The 19,081-nt window shown below is 38.0% G+C and overlaps 3 protein-coding genes across 3 annotated transcripts in view; 1 reads left to right on the top strand and 2 right to left on the bottom strand.

Annotated features, from left to right (window-relative positions):
* The first annotated feature begins 1,612 nt into the window (after positions 1–1,612).
* LOC139941390 (monocarboxylate transporter 13-like) lies at positions 1,613–8,161 on the top strand. The gene is made up of 4 exons (XM_071937859.1): positions 1,613–1,848; positions 2,500–2,637; positions 5,114–5,971; positions 6,535–8,161. The coding sequence occupies exons 1-4, from the start codon at positions 1,668–1,670 to the stop codon at positions 6,660–6,662; spliced, it is 1,305 nt and encodes a 434-aa protein (XP_071793960.1). The 5' UTR covers positions 1,613–1,667; the 3' UTR covers positions 6,663–8,161.
* Positions 7,757–11,914, bottom strand: LOC139941393 (uncharacterized). The gene is made up of 3 exons (XM_071937864.1): positions 11,744–11,914; positions 9,523–9,678; positions 7,757–8,839 (listed from the first exon to the last, which is right to left on the bottom strand). The coding sequence occupies exons 1-3, from the start codon at positions 11,789–11,791 to the stop codon at positions 8,729–8,731; spliced, it is 315 nt and encodes a 104-aa protein (XP_071793965.1). The 5' UTR covers positions 11,792–11,914; the 3' UTR covers positions 7,757–8,728.
* Positions 11,915–13,336: 1,422 nt separating this feature from the next.
* LOC139942351 (transducin-like enhancer protein 4) overlaps positions 13,337–19,081 on the bottom strand; it is a 78,897-nt gene continuing 73,152 nt past the window's right edge. The window contains exons 22-23 of the mRNA XM_071939192.1: positions 17,668–17,848; positions 13,337–16,944 (exon numbers count right to left, since the gene is read on the bottom strand). Of these exons, the coding sequence (XP_071795293.1) occupies positions 16,813–16,944; positions 17,668–17,848 (313 nt within the window). The 3' untranslated portion in view covers positions 13,337–16,812. The remainder of the gene's footprint in view (positions 16,945–17,667; positions 17,849–19,081) is intronic.

Below are 19,081 nucleotides of genomic sequence, written 5' to 3'. Positions count from 1 at the left end.
GTCGAGATCACTGCTCTCGATCGCGTGAACTGCTAGTTGCCGACTTCTACTCCCCATTTATACGGGACCGTAGTCGTGACAGCAGTAGTAGAATACCGCGACAGACATTTAACGACTTGTTCACAAGCCTAGGTGCACAGAGAATCGTCAATGAATGAGTTTCCTTCGTTTTGTTTTTTTTACTGTAAAAAAAGTGAGCCTTCCAAGTACGTTTCGCGTGTTTTTTCAAAGACATTAGACACTAATGGTAATTGTCAAAGACCAGTCTTCTCACATTGTGTATCTCAATATATTATGCATAAAATAACAACCCTGTGAAAATTTGAGCTTGATTGGTCGTCGGAGTTGCGAGATAACTATGAAAGAAAAAAAGCAACCTTGTCACACGAAAATGTGTGCTTTCAGATGCTCGATTTCGAAACCTCAAATTCTAAATTTGAGGTCTCGAAATCAAATGCGTTGAAAATTATGTCACTACAGAGGGAGCCGCTTCTAAGAATGTTTTTTACTATCAACCTCTCCCCATTACTCATTACCAAGTAAGGTTTTATGCTGATAGTTAGTTTGAGTAGTTATACTAATAGTGTCCACTTCCTTTAAAGGAACACGTTGCCTTGGATCAGTCGAGTTGGTCTTTGAAAAGCGTTTGTAACCGTTTTTTATAAAATGCATATGGGTAGAAAGATGTTGTAAAAATAGAATACAATGATCCACACAAACATGCCTCGAAATTGCGTGGTTTTCCTTTTACCTTGTTTACTAACACGTCGGCCATTTATGGGGGGTCAAAATTTTGACTCCCATAAATGGCCGACCATGTTAGTTCGCACAGTAGAAGGGAAACCACGCAATTTCGAGGCAAACTTGTGTGGATCATTGTATTCTACTTTACAAACATCTTTCCAACCATATGCATTTTATAAAAAACGGTTACAAACGCTTTTGTTTTGACCAACTCGTCCAATCCAAGGCAACGTGTTCCTTTAATGTTTTGTCTGAGTTAATTTAGTAAGGTGCATGCACAAAAAGGAAATTTGTGGTGGGTGAGGGGCTTTATGGAAAGGAACGCCCGAGTATTTTGGGTTTTTTTTTTGTATCTTTAAAAAAGAACTGCCCCTGGTGAACAAAAATTATTTGATTTTATGGCCTGCATAGGGCCTAAGGACCGTTTATACATAGTTAGCTAACATATTTGAACACGTATCGGTTAAATAATAATGAAGTATTGTAGCTGTTGTTCAAGGAGAGAGAGAGAGAGAGAGAGAGAGAGAGAGAGAGAGAGAGAGAGAGAGAGAGAGATGCGTTTTTGCTATAAACAATTCCATTAGAGGAAGGTGTCCCCTGCTGCAGCGTACCCCCCCCCCCCCGCCCCCGCATAGTGTATGAATAGAATATCCCTCTATATAGTATTGCAGTATTGTAATAGAACCTTGAGGCGTGAAACGGTCTGATAGGCTTGAAAAGCCATTGAAAAGCCCAACAAATGTCGAATTTCACATCACGATTCAAACAACCGCTCATAATAGGCTGCTGACTCACAACTTCTTCCATTTAGCCTTTTTGGAGTACAATATAGGGGTGAACCGTTTGGTTTGGTTGTAAACAGAATAAAACCTGATACTGTCCTAGTGTCCACCATACCTTTCCGCCACATATTCTCCTTCAAAATGTCTCCCAAAAAGTGGCGGTGGATGATTCTTATATCAAAGTCAATCAACTCATTCATTACTTTGGGTATGTTTAAAGGTATGGGTGTTTTTATTCCCTATTTCGTGGACCACTTCCAGACATCCGTTGCTTCGGTGGGTCTTGCCCTGGGACTGTTCGGTAGTTTGTGCTCATTGATTGGTAAGTTATCAGTAGGATTTGAAATGTTGGAGTGCATGGTGGAAGTTAACTAATAGGAGAGGTTTGCGGTAAAACCTTTTCTTATGAGTATTGTTGGTTCTGAAGAATAATTCATTAACCAGTGTCCTTCGGTGGGGGGTTTGGTCCCTTGGTCTTCCTCATTGCTTAGGAAATCAGTCAAATTTGAAACTTTGAATGGTGCTGGTGGAAGTATAGTCTTGAAGTCAAGACGGTAATTGTTAAGCGCGGTGTGTAGTTACAGCGCGGAGTAGCTACGGGGACGATACACACACCCTCGATCCCAGTATGTGTGTGTGGGTCAGTCGCTGCCTCGCGCTACCTACGACTGTTGCATGTGTAACATCGCACTGTGACTGTTGCATGAAAGGCAGACAAATAGGCAGCGCCTAACGACTTGTCATCAAGTCTAGTGGAAGTAAGGCATAAGAATTGCACCAAAACCACGCTACTTTAGAGGGAGCCGTTTCTCACAATGTTTTATATTATCAACTGTTACCACTGATGTTTTTTATGCTAACTTGAGTAAATACCAATTACAGTGTCCAGTGTCTTTAAAAATTTACAAGTCCATTCGATTGAGATAGTATGGAAAATGTGTTCACAGTTTTTATGTTTTTTCTAATCACGCAGCCCCTGTTGCCAGTGCGATGACGTGTTACGGGCCAAGGAAACTTGTGATGATTGGTGGAGCTGTTACTGCAATCGGAATTATTGGCGCAGCTACGTCATCGTCCATCCTTCATCTTGCCATGTGGTTATCGTTATCAAGTATGATTTTATTAATTTGGTTTTACCTATAATACACCGATATGTGTTAGCACTGCCGTCGATTTCACAAAACTCTTCCTAACTGAAGACTAATCTTAGGACTGTGGACGAGTCCCAACCCTGCACTGTAGCATGCAGACCTTAAGATTAATCCTAAGTTATAAGACGAGTCTTAACTCTTTGTGAAATCGACCCCTGTATACCCGTACATTCCCGAGCTGTTTTTATGTGCGTAAAAAATCACAGTTCACGTCGACCACGGTTAATTGTGCTTTTTCTAAGTGACGTCATAACCATAGTTTTGGGGTCGCGACTCTATGGGGCGCCAAATGTAAATTTTTCATTAAACGCACTTATTTACATATAATTCATTATATAACACATAATTAATTAATCATCCGCTATTTTACCTTCATTTACAAATAATAAATTTTAAACCACACAATATTATACATAAGCTTCGCAAGGGTGATGACACACACCACAAGCATAGAAAATCACACCGGATTCACCAACTCAAACAGTCCAACCCTTTGAACCAAACATAAACACTGGTGTTGAATAGCTTACCATTACCCTCCATTTTACTATAGCTATAGAGTTAATTTTTTATAAATTTATTTTCTGTAAATAAAGCGTAAAATAATACAAAATTTGTTCGGTCAATAAGTTTTTATATGTATAGGCCCTGGTTACACCCTCCATACCTCTTTTGAAAACACCCTACCACTGATCTGTTGTTGTTTAATTTGTCCATTAGTTGCATCAAGCAAATTTCTCTCAAATCCAACCCTTTCACTTTTCCCTGCATTGTTATACATACAATGCATTACACCTCACTTTTATGGTCCAGTAATCCATTCTTTCATACGACCATCCTTTGTCTTCATACTCCTATTATGGGGTTCGTTGCATAGTGCCTGCCCCTACATCCACGATCTTAGGTTCATAGCCACCTGGGCCAAATTTCATAGAGCTGCTCAGCACAAAACTTTTACATGGCAAAAAAAAAGTGTTCCTCCTTGATAAAAGAGGATTAGGCCTACCAACAAAATTTCCACGTGGTTTTCAGTATAGGCAAGCAACAGCTGAATACGTAACAAGCAATATGCAACTGTGGCTGGTAAGCCTGTTTTTATCAAGGCAGAAATGTAAATGCTAAGCAAATCTATGAACTTGGGCCCAGTGCTTCTTTAAATAGAAACTTTGATTGGCTATAATGTTCCTGTTTTTATGGATACTTCCCTTAATCCATTTCCCACTTTGTCTATAAACAAACAATGATGATTTATCATATATTGTAACGGATTCACCCCGGTATCTCGCCGGGTACCTCGGCATCTACGATGAGCGGTAACTACAGAGACCGGTGGGCGGACTCGTTTCGGGAGAAATCTACCCCCAGGCGCCTAGCTGAATCACCCACATACAAACACCACGTGCACACAGTGCTGAGACTCCAATATTAGTTAACACTTGATGACACTGATTAATATTCGGAACTGGCTGGTTTATTGAATAACTACTGGCATTGATTAGGGTTCTTGATTAGGTGCTGAGGCTGATTGGTTGTTAAATGAGAGGCAATCTATAGAATCACTAGAACTTAGTAATTAATCATAAATGAACATCGGGACTGATTTACGAGGTGCAGCTACTCACCCTAGTCCGGCGGCGCTTCCAATGCAACAATTCTGATCTCTAACTTCCTCACGGACAACTAAACAGAACAGCACCGAACAGCAACACAGCCGGGCAGCAGAAACAGCAGTAGAAGCAACAGCACCAAGTGAACAGCGGGGAGAGAAACACGAGTGAGCACGTGCGACGCGCTTATATACCCGCGCGGGGTACCCGCAACGCTATCTGATGCACGGACCGCAGCCCGCGCACCAGCGCCAAGCAAAAGGGAAATCCCCTCTAGCACGCACCGCATATTCCGCTACATGTAAATTGTTAATTTTGCTCATGCAGTTATTTTGATATACATATTGGACAGCTTTCATTATATAGGCCAACGAAAGCGTTCTTTCAATTATACACATATAATCGTGTGTTGTACATTAATTTTAAATAAAAGTAAAATAGTGGATAAAATTATATGTTATGTGAACAACATCGTTAAATAAAAAGTTTACAATTGGCGCCTCATACGATACAACGTGCAGACATTTGATTTTGCATCCAATTGGACAAAATTGCTGGACTAACCCCTTGTGATTTTTTAATATTTTGGACAAAACTTGTTAAAAATGCTGGACTTACCCATGCTGTTTAGCTGGAATGCTGAAACGTTTTAATATTTGGCATTATTTGCAACTTCGATGGCCAATTGAGCCCAAGTTGTTATATAAGGTTTGTTATCATGCACTTTCTTGGAATAGGCCTACTAGAATAATTGGTCTTGACCCAAAGCAAATCGTCATGTGATATTATTTGTATTATACCCTGATAGATTTATTTTTTTGTCCTAAAGGTATCGGAGAATCTTTGGTTTTGCTTCCATCGTTCAAACCTCTCATGGACTATTTCCCGGAAAGCTTTGCTACCGTAAACGGGCTTTCATTAGCAGTTGGGACGTTCGGCATGATGCTCTTCCCGCCCTTTTCCGAATGGTTAATAGAGAAGTGTGGATGGAGGGGCGCCCTCTGTGTCCTTGGTGCCGTCAACTTTAATTTGTGCGCCACTGGGGCCCTCTTCAGACCGTTAGCAGACAAACAACGAACAGCGGTGTCACAAATGGGATATCAGCAAGTTCGTGACCAAGAATTGACAAATGAGTGTGCAGAAAATAATCACTCTAGTGGATTAGTGGGAGGTTGTTGGCAACACTTTCGAACAATATTCTCTGTTCTGAAAGCTAAATTTGACACGACGTTATTTGTCGACGAACCGTGGTTTACTTTGTTTCTGGTGGGGTTCTTTTTCAGCGGAGCGGTGTATGCTGGTTGGCATTTGTTTCTCGTTCCGCACGCCATAACCCTTGGTTACGGGTCCCAGTTGTCTTCATTTTTATCAACATTTGGCGGGATTGGTTCGTTCGTAGGTCGCCTCTCGAATGGTTTCTTGATTGATAACAACCTCATCAGACCAGTGAATCTTTTCATCGTTGCGTCATTCATCTGTGGGATGACGTGTCTCGCTGACCCCCTAGCCGTTTCATCTTTCGTTGCTTTGTCTGTTCTTGCCGCAATAACTGGACTCGTTGTTGGGTTCATCTACCCATTGACTTTCGTCATCGTAAACACTATTGCCGAAGGACGAGAAATGGCGGCAATCGGATGGCTTTACGTGTTTCTGGGAGCCGGTCATATGTTTGGCGGCTACTTTACAGGTAGGCTCTTTGTTCTTGGTGAATATAATTTATCTATTAACTTCAGGATTATTTTGTACAACAATCTGTACTTCGATATTAAACAGGCGATCTTATGAAGAGCTTTTAAAGTTTAAATCCGTTTCAACATCAAAATGCAGAAACTATTTCCCCCAAAAGCAGAAGCCTACCACGTACAAAGCCAAGAAGACAAGAATTAGGTATTGGTAAAGTTTCTTGTCCATATATTACGCCTGGTTCAAAAGCAGAGTAAAAATTAAGAAATGAGGAACATGTTCCAAAAAGAATTAACTAGAGTAGAAGCAAAAGGAATCGAACCGTACTAACGCAGACTTTACGCCAACTAAAACGCAAGCATATTAATTTTGGCTTCTACCCATTTCCCTAGTCATGTGAACGAGTATCCCAGGCATGTTACTCGGGTGGGATTCGAACCCATGACCCTTGCAATTCTAGAGCAGGTCACAAGCGTTCGACTACCCCTTTCTGGGTATGTTTTGAAGTTCGCCAGAACACGACAATAATCATTATAATGTTTTTCTTTCTCTTTGTGCACAATTAAGGCTGGATGAAAGATCTGACTCAAGATTACGGGGTTGTGTTTATGTCGTATGGAATGATGTCTCTTGTAGTCGTGGTGTTAATGATGGGTCCAAAACTGAATCGACTTTGCTGCCACTCTGACTCTTAATGAATAAGGATTTGGGTTTGTAACACAAAACACAGAATCCACAGATGTACGTAAAACTTACATAAAAAGATAATGATAGTAGAAAGCATAACTTAAAATATTAGTTGCTGAGGTGCTGTAGTTTTTGAGAAATGAGTAAAACAATGTAATATTAATGAAAATAAGTTTTTTACATGGTTAAATAATTTTCGTCCATGATCACTGAGACGAAAATTATTTTCATGACATTGTTTAACTCATTTCTCAAAATCTGTGGACTTTGTGTTCTTTGTCCTAGAAAAAGTTCATAGACCCTTTAAGGAGAATGGACGAGAAAGTGTAGATTCGTGGATAGAATACTGGACCGTCTTCGGCGAGTACAATTGTAGTCACAATAAACACTTTAGAGTTTGTTCTCTGACCTAACTTTTTACACCATTCTCTGTGTGTTTTCGTCAAATGACGTTTGGTCACATTTGTAACTGTTTTGCAAAGATTAATAAGCATACTATAAATAGTGATTGAAACATTATCGATTACAATAAATTGTTATGTTTGAAAATAATATATTTCTAAAATGCTTGTGAATTTTAAATATAGATTTTCTCGGTCAATTTCAAAAAGTGAGCAACCAATTTAACCACCAAGCAATTCTATTTCGCGCCAAATCGAATGCTACTGAAAAGGGTCATTCTATATTTCGTTTTATAAGTCAATAATGTAGTGATGAAAAGTAATCGTTCAATTTAACAATTCATCAAAGCAGCATTCAAATTCGCAGACGCATCGGTGTATGGGTAAAAGGCAAAATTTTCTGTTATTAGAAATTTGCGGGGAACTTACTGTCAAATCAGGTTGGCAGATTTGCTAACCCAATCCACTCTAGCTTTGATGTTTTACAGCCTATCACTTTGTCACCACAATTGTGTCAAAAGTTACGGATTTTGTATTGATTCTGTCTAAACTTGGTCTTCTAGTTCAATGATATTTAAACACTTTAGCACAACCTTTTCAAATAACACATACCAAGTATTTGAAAGCTCATTTTTTAATAAAAAAAAACATAAATAAGCAGCTTTTTTTTGTATTCTAAAAACAATTTGTTTCAGAGAAAATTGTATCTTCATATGCTATAGTTTTTAATAAACACAATCTCAAGTTCGGTGGTCACACTTAATAGAAATTACACAAACAATGCTAAAAATATGTAACAGTGATTTCCGATTTGTGTGGTCTTCAATTGCAAATTTCTTTGACATCTTTTTCAAACAAACATAATTCTGCAGCGATAGATTTATACTGGAATTGGTGAGCTTTAAGATTTAAAGTTATAACAACAACAAAAGTCATACCCATACTGTACGTTATGCTGGTTTAGTTTTTCCCATTTTTCAAAGTTTGAAGCAGAAACTGAAATGATAAGTAAAGGGCTGTCTATTGCAACGTCCCATCCTTGATCTTTTGCCAACCAGGGTTGGTAAAACCATCAGAAGCCATGCATGCAAAGTAAAAACAGATAACCACAGTATGTAATAATGTAAAAAATTATATTTCTCACACTCTTCTGCCAAGGTAAAGAAGAGCATGAAGCCATTTTGAGATATAGTGGACACAATGACATTATTAGGTTAGGGTAAACTTGCCCGTAGACACCTAAACCAAACAGTTTACTCATATATTGTCCACTCAATACTGCTGAATAAGCTCATACTCATTAAAAAATATAAAACTCGTTTGGTCTGAAGTTATTGTGAGTATTTCTCAGCTCAATTCTCATTGATTTTGCTTTTTACCCATATACACCCGATGTGTGTTAGCTCTGTCTACTCAGTACTTTTCCCGAGTTCTATGAACAAATCATAGTCATATTACATTCCAACTTGAAACCTTTGCAATTCTACTGTAGTACCAACTAGACCACCGAGACTGCCCAGTAGCTAAAGGCGGGGGTTGTAAACAACATTCACAGAACTCGGGGAAGTACAGTGCTCACACACTCTGTGTCACATGGGTAAAAACCAAAATGAATATTCTTTATGAATCATTGATTAAAACTTAACATCTATCACTTCACATTCACACACATTTTAAAGAGCACCGACAGCCTGCAGCATTGGTGTTAGCTTGTTGTCCTTCTTCAGTTGTTCAACTTCAGTTCCACCGCCGACAAACTTTCCGCCAATAAAGACACGTGGTACCTGCGTAAAAACAGTCAAGGATGAGAACAAAAATTCTGTGAAAATTCTTAAAAGTTGGCTTGCGGCCCTGGGTACCCCCCTATTTTAGACCCCTGTACTTCCCAGATGTTTTACAGACTCTTCAGACCTTCAGAACTGAGAAGTCTTCTGAAAAATAACGATAAATCTACTCTGTGGTAGAGACAATAGAGCAAGACAGTTCCCTAAAGAAACTCTACCTGGCAAGAAGGTACAAACATGGTGTTATCGCAAACCAAATATGTATCGATACCTTACCATACAATGACTCAAATCATATACAAACACCTTGTTTGGACACAGTGTGAAATACTACTCCCTTTGGTGACTGCATTTACATCTTTTGGTTGGTAAGTAGTTTTGCAACAGTTGGTTCAATTTCCAGGCCTGTATGCTTTATTTTTAAAAGGGCAAGGGCACCAAGGCATCAACGAAGGCATCTTCTCATTGGTAAAGGCCACCCTATGAGAAAATTATAAATTTCTAGTGTATAGCATTTAAAGGGCACCAAGGCAAGGACAAGGGGGCATGGAGGCAATCGCCTTCGCTGCCTCCATGAGAATATCAGGCATGCTATTTTCCAATTTACTATTAGCGGCTTTCCAAGAGAAGCAATTTTGAGCAGAGAATAGATTGACGGAAGAGATTCTTGGATAACAACTTACACTTCTTCCTCCAGTCAGCTTGAGCAGGTAGTCTTGGATGGCATCCGCGTCGCTCCGGTTCTCCAGCTCGATCACCTTATATTTACCACCACACTTGTCCAGGGCACTTTTGGCCATCTTGCAGTAGGGGCAATACGTCTTGGAAAATACAACCACCTGAGAAAAACAACGGAAGTTGTATGAAGGTGGTGCTGTAAAAGCCACAGGTGGGCGGTGCTGGGCGGTGCTGGGCGGTGCTGGGCGGTGCTGGGCGGTGCTGGGCGGTGCTGGGCGGTGCTGGGCAGGCCCGTTAAGAACTCCCAACTTTTGCCCAGCACTCTTGAGCAAAATACATTGTGCTGCCCAGCACAGATTTCCCCCAAATTAATTCAAGAGATTGTCCAATGTACATTGATCTTAGACACAGCAAATGATTTAAGGAGTACATTATCAAATATCACAGAGAAAAAACACAGTAAAAATGCCATCCAATAATTGCCATTATTACTCAATCAATTTTAATTTTTTATCACGGATAAAGAATATTACATTAGGGCCTGTTTGGTTTTGCCCTTTACACTGATGTGTTTTAATTTAAAAGCACTCTGAAGTCAGTACTTTCCCCAAGTCCTGTGAGAAAATATTATCCTGATGCAAATTAACACCAATCTGTTTATTTCATTGACAGTTTTGAAGCAAGTTACACTTTTGAGGAGCCAAAAAGAACTTGGGTTCCCACAACACTACCAACTGCTAGTGCTTTGACCTTGGAAGTAAAGGAAACAAACATCCCATATTTAACAAACCTAATATTCTGCATTATTTGTGGTCATAATAAATAGCGTGTATGGCTAGGCTATATCTCGTTATTGTTGTTTGTTTGTTTACTTGTTTGTTTGTTTGTTGGGGTGTTTGTTTGTTTGTTTGTTTGTTTACTTGTTTGTTATCTTCTTCAAAGTTCAAATCTTCATATTGACCAGAATAAACTGGAGAAATTGTGAATTTGGTTAAAAGATATGTTTATACGATTTAAAGAAAAGTGTTTTACAAACATTTGGCCCTCGATAGCCGAACAACCTCAGTCATAGTTCTAGGAGTAGGTAAAACCATACAGACGAACAAGTACAGTAATGCCTGATACAACCATGGAGGAAGAATGGTTCTGAATAAAAGCCTTTATTCATCATGTTCATCATGTTCATAATCATAGAATCATGGTTTGTAAATCATATCGTAGGAGGTCCTGTTTTCGAGGTGTCCCTAATATCGTGGCAAATCTTTTACCTCTCTGTGCGTGATGTAAACAGTCCCAAGATAAAAATTGTGTGGTTTTATTCGCCAAGCAAAGAGTCTCCTCTCCCTTGACAAAAACTTAGAAACACGTAAGACTCCACTGGATATTTGCACTTGTAAATGCAAAAAGTTTGGTATTTTAGCATTTCTACAAGGTACACAAATATGTCATAATGTTGAGGCCATATAAAAATATTTGCCCACCGAAAAAGTTTCATCAAACGCTATTTCAATTCACAATTCATGATGATCAAAATCATGTGACTGAATGTTTTGCTGAGCATTCTTGAAAAAAAGTATCGAGGCTTAAAGAAGCCATGTGCCTTATATCATTTTCTAATATTTTTTGAGATTTTTATTTTGTAACCCTCGTATCAAAACTATTATTTATATTAAAATTTAAACATCAGCTTGTTGATTCAATTATCACTGTTTATTTATACGCTTTATTATAAATATTATTTATTATTATAATTTATTATTTTTTTTGGCAAGTTACCATGGTAATTTTAAAAATTTAATAAACAAATATTTTGAATAAAATGAAGGCAACTGCTGGCTATACAGTCATACACAGAGTCTCAAAGAACACTTGTAGTCACTGCAGATGTTTCTTCCATGTATGGCTTCACCGGGAAACCATACTTTCTCGTTTGCCGTGAAAACAGGAAAAACTCAAAACAAATGGGGCCAGTTGAAGTCATCCAAGATCGGTGTGTGGTGTGAACATTTCAATGTCCATCAAGTTTTAATACATGTTTGCATACTTCGTATTAACAAATGAAGATAATTAGGGCATCGGTTGATATATGGCATCATTATTTTTTTCCCAATTCAAAGAAAAAGGCATAAATAAAATAGCGTGATAACTGCCTGGTAAGCAGAGGATAGTATCATGGTGTTAACGATGTGACGTTCATTCATTCATTAAAAAACACCTGTTTCTCACCTTGTTGTCAACAATTGCAGCGTCTACGAATTGTTTAGCACCCGACATGATGATGATGTCTTTCACCTCTAGACGTTCTTATGAAGGAAATGATTATCTGCAGATCCAAAATCGGCAACGGTGACTCAGCGAAAGCTATACTACCTGTTGCTCTGTGCAGTGCCTCGCTCAATTGCACATCATCAAACAAACAAGCATTGCTGTAAATAGCGCCCTCATCAGACCTTATTAAGCCAATCGAGTCTTAAAAGGTGCTTTTTATCTCCGTTACCAAAAAGACGGGCTGTTTAATTTTTGTTAAATGGCATAGGAAACCATTACAGCAAGTCGACCACTTAACTGTACGCAGTCGGAAGGGTGAAACAGCTTCAGGAAAAACATTTCAGGGAAAATGCTTTTCACATAATTCATAGTTTTGGGGGTTGAACAGAGAAAAATGTTAGCACGGGATTTGAACCAATAAAGGATGAGATTAACAATACATTTTCTGTTTACAAAAGCCGACTATTTTTTATACCTTTTATTATAAAAATTATCGCTGATTACTTTTACACAGCAATGCCCTCAAAAACTCCCAGCATTAATTTTGGTTCGGTTTTCTCTGGTATGTTTAGCCATGGAGGAATAAATTATTTCTCCATGGTTTAGCAATCATAGCAGTAAACCACATGTCACGAATTGTTGTTTTTGATCTCAGTCTGCACACTTGGGACATTAATTTTATTCAAAAAGATGACCTCTCTTTTGTTGGGTACACAAACAAACTGGAACAGCTCTGTGATTGTTAGTTACAAATACATTAGGTCTAGTTATTCTTCTAAGGAGATGCATGCAGTTTTGTCAAAACTCAGTGTCCTCACTTGGTGTATATATCCCACATTACATAAAACAACAACCATGTGTCTTGGGACAATGAGGGATCAATAATTGGTCATCGAAGTTGCACAAAAATAATGAAAGGAAACACTTGTTGCATAGAATTGTGTTTCAGATACCTGAGCAAGGCTTCATATTCAACTTTTGGGGTGAAAATCATCAAAGGGTGTCGTTTTTAACAAATTTTAATATCAAAAGCTCTAAACTGGTATGGAATTCAGAATTGTGATATTCCTTGCTGTGTTTTCAGATTGATGCCTGAGAAAGGCTGCAGATTCAGTTGGGGTGAGAAGCCCTTTCTCTAAAACTAAATTTCTTCAAAGGGTGTGGTTTAAAAAAAAAAAAAAAAAAATGACAGCTCTTAAATGATCCGAGTTTTTATGGTCTATTAGTGTTTGGTTTAAAAACCAAAAGTATCCATTTTATTGATTTCAGAAGTATGCAATTCCTAGGTTTTGACTTTAAAAAATAATTACACTAGATCTTCATCAACCTGCAGCCATGATTGTCTTTTTTACACAAATCAATGTAACCAAACCGAGGCTGTAAATATAAATAGTCAGGTTCCTGTTTTTGTACAATGAGTGTTATCCATCCATTACTGTTATTGGATACAAGTAACATGACCAAAATGGTGACAGCATGATCATAGAGCAAGGAACTGTATAGCAAAGACCTTACCTATAGCAATATGGCAAAGACCTTGACCTTTAGACTTAAAAGAAGTTCGCACAAGGACACAGACACAAATTACATACAAATGTGTTTTTTTATTTCTCGAACTCAAATGAGTTCTTAAATTCTTTACAGAACAATTCACAATTTTTTTTCTATCTGTGGTGAAATATTTACATAATTTATTTTCATGATGTCACATGGAAATAATATGACTATTATCCGATCAACTGAACTCAAAAGTTTATTAAATAAATTGCCATGTGTGGCTCTGGTGGTTTTTAGTTTACAGAGATAATTTTTTGTAACCTTCCAAAAAAAGTGTAAATTAGTTTGAGGTAAAAGAAATACCAATTCTCACAACAGCAACTAAAAAGACATCAGGCAGTTGTTTTTATCAAGGTCAACATCAGACAACAAAAATTGACACGAAAAAAACCTCCCAAAATTTAACAAATGGTGACCCCATTGTTCGCACAAAGTTTGCTGGGATAATGGAAGTTACAAACAGTTTTATTTGAAAAACTTTATTTCACTTTTATTTTCTTAAAACATTTACCTTAAGATTTACTTTTTGAGATTCTTATCAGAGCAACTGAGAGAGTCAGATTTAAGTTATTCCCTTTCAAAGAATCTTATTTGTTTTTTTTTATCCTCTCAAATTATGTTGATTGATGTGGCTCACTCTTTTGTTAACTTACATGAACTGTCTTTCAGAGCATTTTTGACGATCACTATTTGTGTTGCCAATTGTTGTTTTCCAACTTATGTATAAACCACCCCTCATTCTAAAAAACCTTCAACTCTTTGCCACTCCAAATTACAAAAAACAATAACTGCCACTCTGTCCGAAAACAACATACGGTGCATAAACATATTACAATCAGCCTAGATGCTCATAACACTGGTCCCTGTGCTTCTTCGAAGAAAAAAAACCCTCATAAAAATCAAATCAATTAACAGGTGATGTGCAATTACAACTTGTTTTCTTCAGAATCTCAATACTTCAAAAAATGAAAGTTCAAGCAACACCACGCAACAAAAATGTTTACATAGAACCACAAACAACACTTCAAGAAAACAACAGTTTCAGAAATTTCAGAACAGAAACGTTTGCACAACAAAGTAATTTGCTAATGTCGAGTTCACTTTCAAAAGCATAGACAAAGACTAGCCTTCACAGTTGGTGTATCCCAACATATGCATAAAATAACAATCCTGTGAAAAAGTTAGCTCAATCAGTCGTCGAAGTTGCGAGATAATAATGAAAGAAAAAACACCCTTGTCACACGAAGTTGTGTGCTTTCAGATGCTTGATTTCGAGAACCCAAATTCTAAAACTATGAGGTCTCAAAATCAAATTCATGGAAAATTACTTTTTTCTCGAAAATTACATCACTTCAGAGGGAGCCGTTTCTCACAATGTTTTATACTATCAACCTCTCTCCATTACTCGTTACCAAGTAAGGTTTTATGCTAATAATGATTTTGACTAATTACCAATAGTGTCCACTGCCTTTAAGGCTAAGCATGGTGGAAAAATACTAAGAAGGTTTAGTGGTGACACCATGTTTCACAAACAGCTCTTCTCATTAGAGCCACCACCACACACAGAGGAGATTTTTACATGGTGTCTCCGCAAACCTCACTTACTTATTCTGTTAAGCATGTTTTCTTAGCTTCTTTCTGTGCTCAACCAGCTCTATTGAAACAAGACCCTGGATCCAAACCATTGGCAGTCATCCTTGTATATTAATACCCCTTCTAAAATTCCACCTCCTGAAGAGAAGTTGTTGTGCTTTAAGATGGTTGATTTCGAGACCTCAAATTCTAATCTGAGTTCTCAAGATCAAATTCGCGGAAAAATTACTTCTTTCTCGAAAACTCCGTCACTCCAGAGGGAGCCATTTCTCACATTGTTTTATCAACCTCTCCCCATTACTCGTTACCAAGTAAGATTTTATGCTAATAGTTAAATTGAGTAATTACCAATAGTGTCCACTGCCTTTAATAAGTGCTTGCATGAGAGACCTTCCGAACAGAGCTCAGTGCATAATCTTACCACATGATATATAAACACAAAATTTGCATCTCTTTAAAAAATTGCATCAGTTAATTTTGAAAATGAAAAAAAAAAAAAAAATGCAACTTGCAATAATTTGTTTTCATTTTCAACATCCTATGTTTTCAATACCTTTTAAGGACAAACCTATCCTTGTTTAACCATCTGACGAAGAAAAAAAAGACCAACAAAAAAGCATAATGCACCGCACACGAGGGAAAAAATATATATATTACAATAACTGTACAGTTATAGTTGGCAGTACAAAACTTCAATAGTAAGTCTTTACATGTTAACATGATCACATTTAAATATGTACATCAGAGCTTAATAGTTGTACGGGAGAAAAAAAAAAGGCCTTCGTCTTTTCGTTTAATACTCGTTTTCTCCAATTTTGTTTTTATCAATGTTCTTCGTTTATCTTAAACTGTTACCGCTGTTTCGTGCAAATTGACTACTTAAGTTAAGAGTACAGTAGAAGTACATAAAACAGCTGTAGAATCTTTGTAAGAGGGTGTAATATAACTTTTTCTTCTGTGCGAAGAGTCATACAACAGAGGGCAGCCTTTATGGTAGAGTACAGGCGTGTGGACAGTTGGTCGACAAAACGGGTAAAACTCGAAAATACACCCTGTGTCCATTTGCAATGGCGGTCAACAACCTGGGCGCTCCCCAAACCTTATCTCTAGGTCTAGATCCAGGTTGGGCTTCATCAGCCATTTATAACTGTCAAACACAGAACTTCAAAATGCTAGAAGCCCAAGACAGGGTAAGCCCCTAGACTCGACTATTTATCGTTGGGTGATTCATCTTGTTCATCCTGACCACAGCACCCATCTTAAAAAGTGTCCCCTTCTCTGATAAACTCAGCAGGTCACCACTTGACCGAGTTTATGAAATTCTTTTCCGCTCTACAAACATGACCTCTCATTTGTTCAATCACCGTCAGGTAAGTATACCAGTTCTGTCGATCTGTTGGTGCAACACCACCATGTCATCTGGACTTGTCCGAGTGAAGGCGCGGAGATCATGTCCACAGACTCGTCGGAGAATTCTCATGATGCCCATGTGACCCCCATCCCCATTAGTTGTTGCAACCCACAGTGCATCCCTTTCCGTCAATGCATCAAACACTAAAATGGCTCCCCAAAAAAGTTTCAGCAGCGTTGCTGAAAGTACACTTCAGTATAGTCCACCAAGCAGCGAAACCCTCCGCATAGGCGACATTCCGCTAATGTTGCACTTGCACAAAGTCTCCTCCGTGTTCTTGGTTTAGTTTAGACCCAGAAGTTCTTAGACTTGATTCGATACAAGAACTTTTTTGGGGGTCATTGACGGTCCAAGATATACTTCTCATTCCATGGTAAGTGTTACTTCTGGACAAGATGAAAATGAAAACACCTGTACTTCACAGTTTTTTTTCTTTTACTTTTGTTAATCCCCTGAAGCAAGGCTTTTAGTGGCAGGGTGGCCATTCTTTCTCGTAGATGACTTCGTAAACAGTGGCTTTCTTGTCTCCGGACCCTGTCACGATGAACTTGTCATCTGCTGAGATGTCACAGCTTAAGACTGACGATGACTCTTTGGACTGAAAGAGACAAACAAATAAGATCAAAAGAAAGTTAAATTATGGAAAGCATTAACTTGAGCTAATAACCCAGTGGTATTACGACATCTCGGCCTTTTGTTTAGCTACTTTGGTGTAAAAAGAGGAGTACATTTCATAACTTATACAGCTTTTTGAAAATTCAGTATTTTATGCAGTAATTACGATATAACATGCAAAGCATCTCAAATGACCACTGAAGTATCTTGCCTGCCAGAAAATGCCCTGGAATACTAAAAGGCACTGGACATTATTGGTAAATGACTCAACATAATTGCAAGCAGAAAAATATCTTGGTATAACTAGCAATGGAGAGCTGTTGATAGTATAAAACATTGTGAGTAAAGGCTCCCTCAAAAGTTAAGTAGTTTTTTGAGAAAGAGGTAATTTCGTACTCAAATAATTAAAGACTTTCGGCCTAAAGAATATTATTAGGCATCTGAAAGCACACAAATTTGTGCAAAAAGGGTGTTTTTCTTTCATTATTTTCTACCAACTTCGATGAGTCCAAATTTTCACAGATTTGTTTTGTTATGCATATTTTTGAGATACACCAAGTAAGAATACTGGTTATTGACGATTACTAGAGGTGTCAATAGCCTTTTAGGTCCCTGGTTTTATAAACGATGTAGTTCCTTACGTCTCCCAGTCCAGCCCCTCAGCCCCCTCCAACCCCCAGTTAAATATTATTCACAGTCATCATACCTGGAAGATGCTTGCTCCGTAGGGCGTTCTCCACGCATTGAGAAGGTTGTCTTTCCCCGTTGACACAAACCACTTGCCGCAGTGGGCAAACTTGAGCGATAAGACGCAGCTCTCGTGCAGATGTAATTGGTACTTGTCTGGCTTGCTGTTGTGAAGGACTTCCACATTGCTGCTCTCCATCCTGCGCGACGCAAAGACAAAACAGAAAAAAAAAGAAATTCATTAGTGGTGGAAAAATGTTTACCTGGAAACCATTGCAGGATGGATCAGTTACATGGTAGATCATATAAATAGACTCGTGCCCAAAATTCAATTTAGTTAAAAAAATGGTTCAATAAAACATGTATTGCAATAAAAAAAAAGTGAATTGCACTTGCTAATATAATTAGGGGAAAAAACCTTGGAACCAAACAGTATACATTCTGTGTTGGTAAATCCAGGTTATACATATATATATATATATAGATAATTGTAATTTCTTATTCAAAATATTTCTTTAAAAAACTGTCCGAAAAATCAGTTTTTTCATTTTCTTCTTAAAAAAGGTCAAAGCATACCTTTGATTATATACCACTGTCAAAGCTGTCAATTCAGCCATGGATTTTCTTTCATTTTCAAGACATGATCAAGCACTGAACCCAATTTGACAAGCAGCTTGTGACCAAGTTAGATATTTGAAGGAACAAAAGTAGCCCCTCTCTATGTGCCTGGGTATTTCTTTTTAATTTGAACCGAGGGGTTTCATGCAAGTGAACAAAAAGTCCTGTACTTGGCAAGACCATCAAAAAGCTGACTTTGCAAATTGTAAGTCAATGGAAATTCCACAATCAAATCCCACAGTTGATTTATGCAATGGGGTCAGAGGAGTTTTACGCAAGGTAACAAAGGGTCTTTTACTTGGAAAGACCATAAAGATGACTTTGAAAATTGTAAATTAATGGAAATTTCCTTACAAAATCCCTGAGGTCAGAAATAATCCAAGATTATGACTACATTTGCATTCAGATTTCAGATTCACTTTGTAAGCCCCTTTGGCAAAATGCTCTAAAAAGCTGGTTAAAATTTCCCACTTGGGTTTTTTAAACAATTTAGAGAAGTTAAATGCACGTCGTCAGAACCTATTAAAAACGTGAAATCTTCCCCAATCAATTAAAGCTGCTCAGTATGACCGTTTAAAACTGAGTGAGCTCTAATTTCCTTTCAGCCCCGGGGCGACCTCATAACAGTCGTCCGCGTAATTATGTCAGGTACCTCATTAATAAGCATTTCCATACCCCAAAAGTTACAGAAACTGCTAAAAAAAAACGGAGAAAAAAGAAAGACAAAAAAAAGAGTTGGTTAAACTCTTCCAACTCAAACACTTAACACCCCCCCCCTCCGTATTCAAAATGTTCACTTACAGCATCCTGAATGA

This window comes from Asterias amurensis, chromosome 9, assembly GCF_032118995.1.
Source record: "Asterias amurensis chromosome 9, ASM3211899v1".
NCBI lineage: Eukaryota > Metazoa > Echinodermata > Asteroidea > Forcipulatida > Asteriidae > Asterias > Asterias amurensis.
The sequence above is the reverse complement of the archived record's forward strand: the minus strand, read 5'-3'. Positions and strand labels throughout refer to the sequence as shown.

Bases quoted from the DNA above. Each gene is read 5' to 3' on its own strand.
- LOC139941390 (XM_071937859.1), top strand. From the start codon at position 1,668: ATGTCTCCCAAAAAGTGGCGGTGGATGATTCTTATATCAAAGTCAATC. The intron at 1,849-2,499 runs GTAAGTTATCAG...CTAATCACGCAG, and splicing joins TAGTTTGTGCTCATTGATTG to CCCCTGTTGCCAGTGCGATG. The intron at 2,638-5,113 runs GTATGATTTTAT...TTTGTCCTAAAG, and splicing joins CATGTGGTTATCGTTATCAA to GTATCGGAGAATCTTTGGTT.
- LOC139941393 (XM_071937864.1), bottom strand. From the start codon at position 11,791: ATGTCGGGTGCTAAACAATTCGTAGACGCTGCAATTGTTGACAACAAG. The intron at 9,679-11,743 runs GTGAGAAACAGG...TGTTTTTCTCAG, and splicing joins CTGCAATTGTTGACAACAAG to GTGGTTGTATTTTCCAAGAC. The intron at 8,840-9,522 runs GTAAGTTGTTAT...GTTTTTACGCAG, and splicing joins AGCTGACTGGAGGAAGAAGT to GTACCACGTGTCTTTATTGG.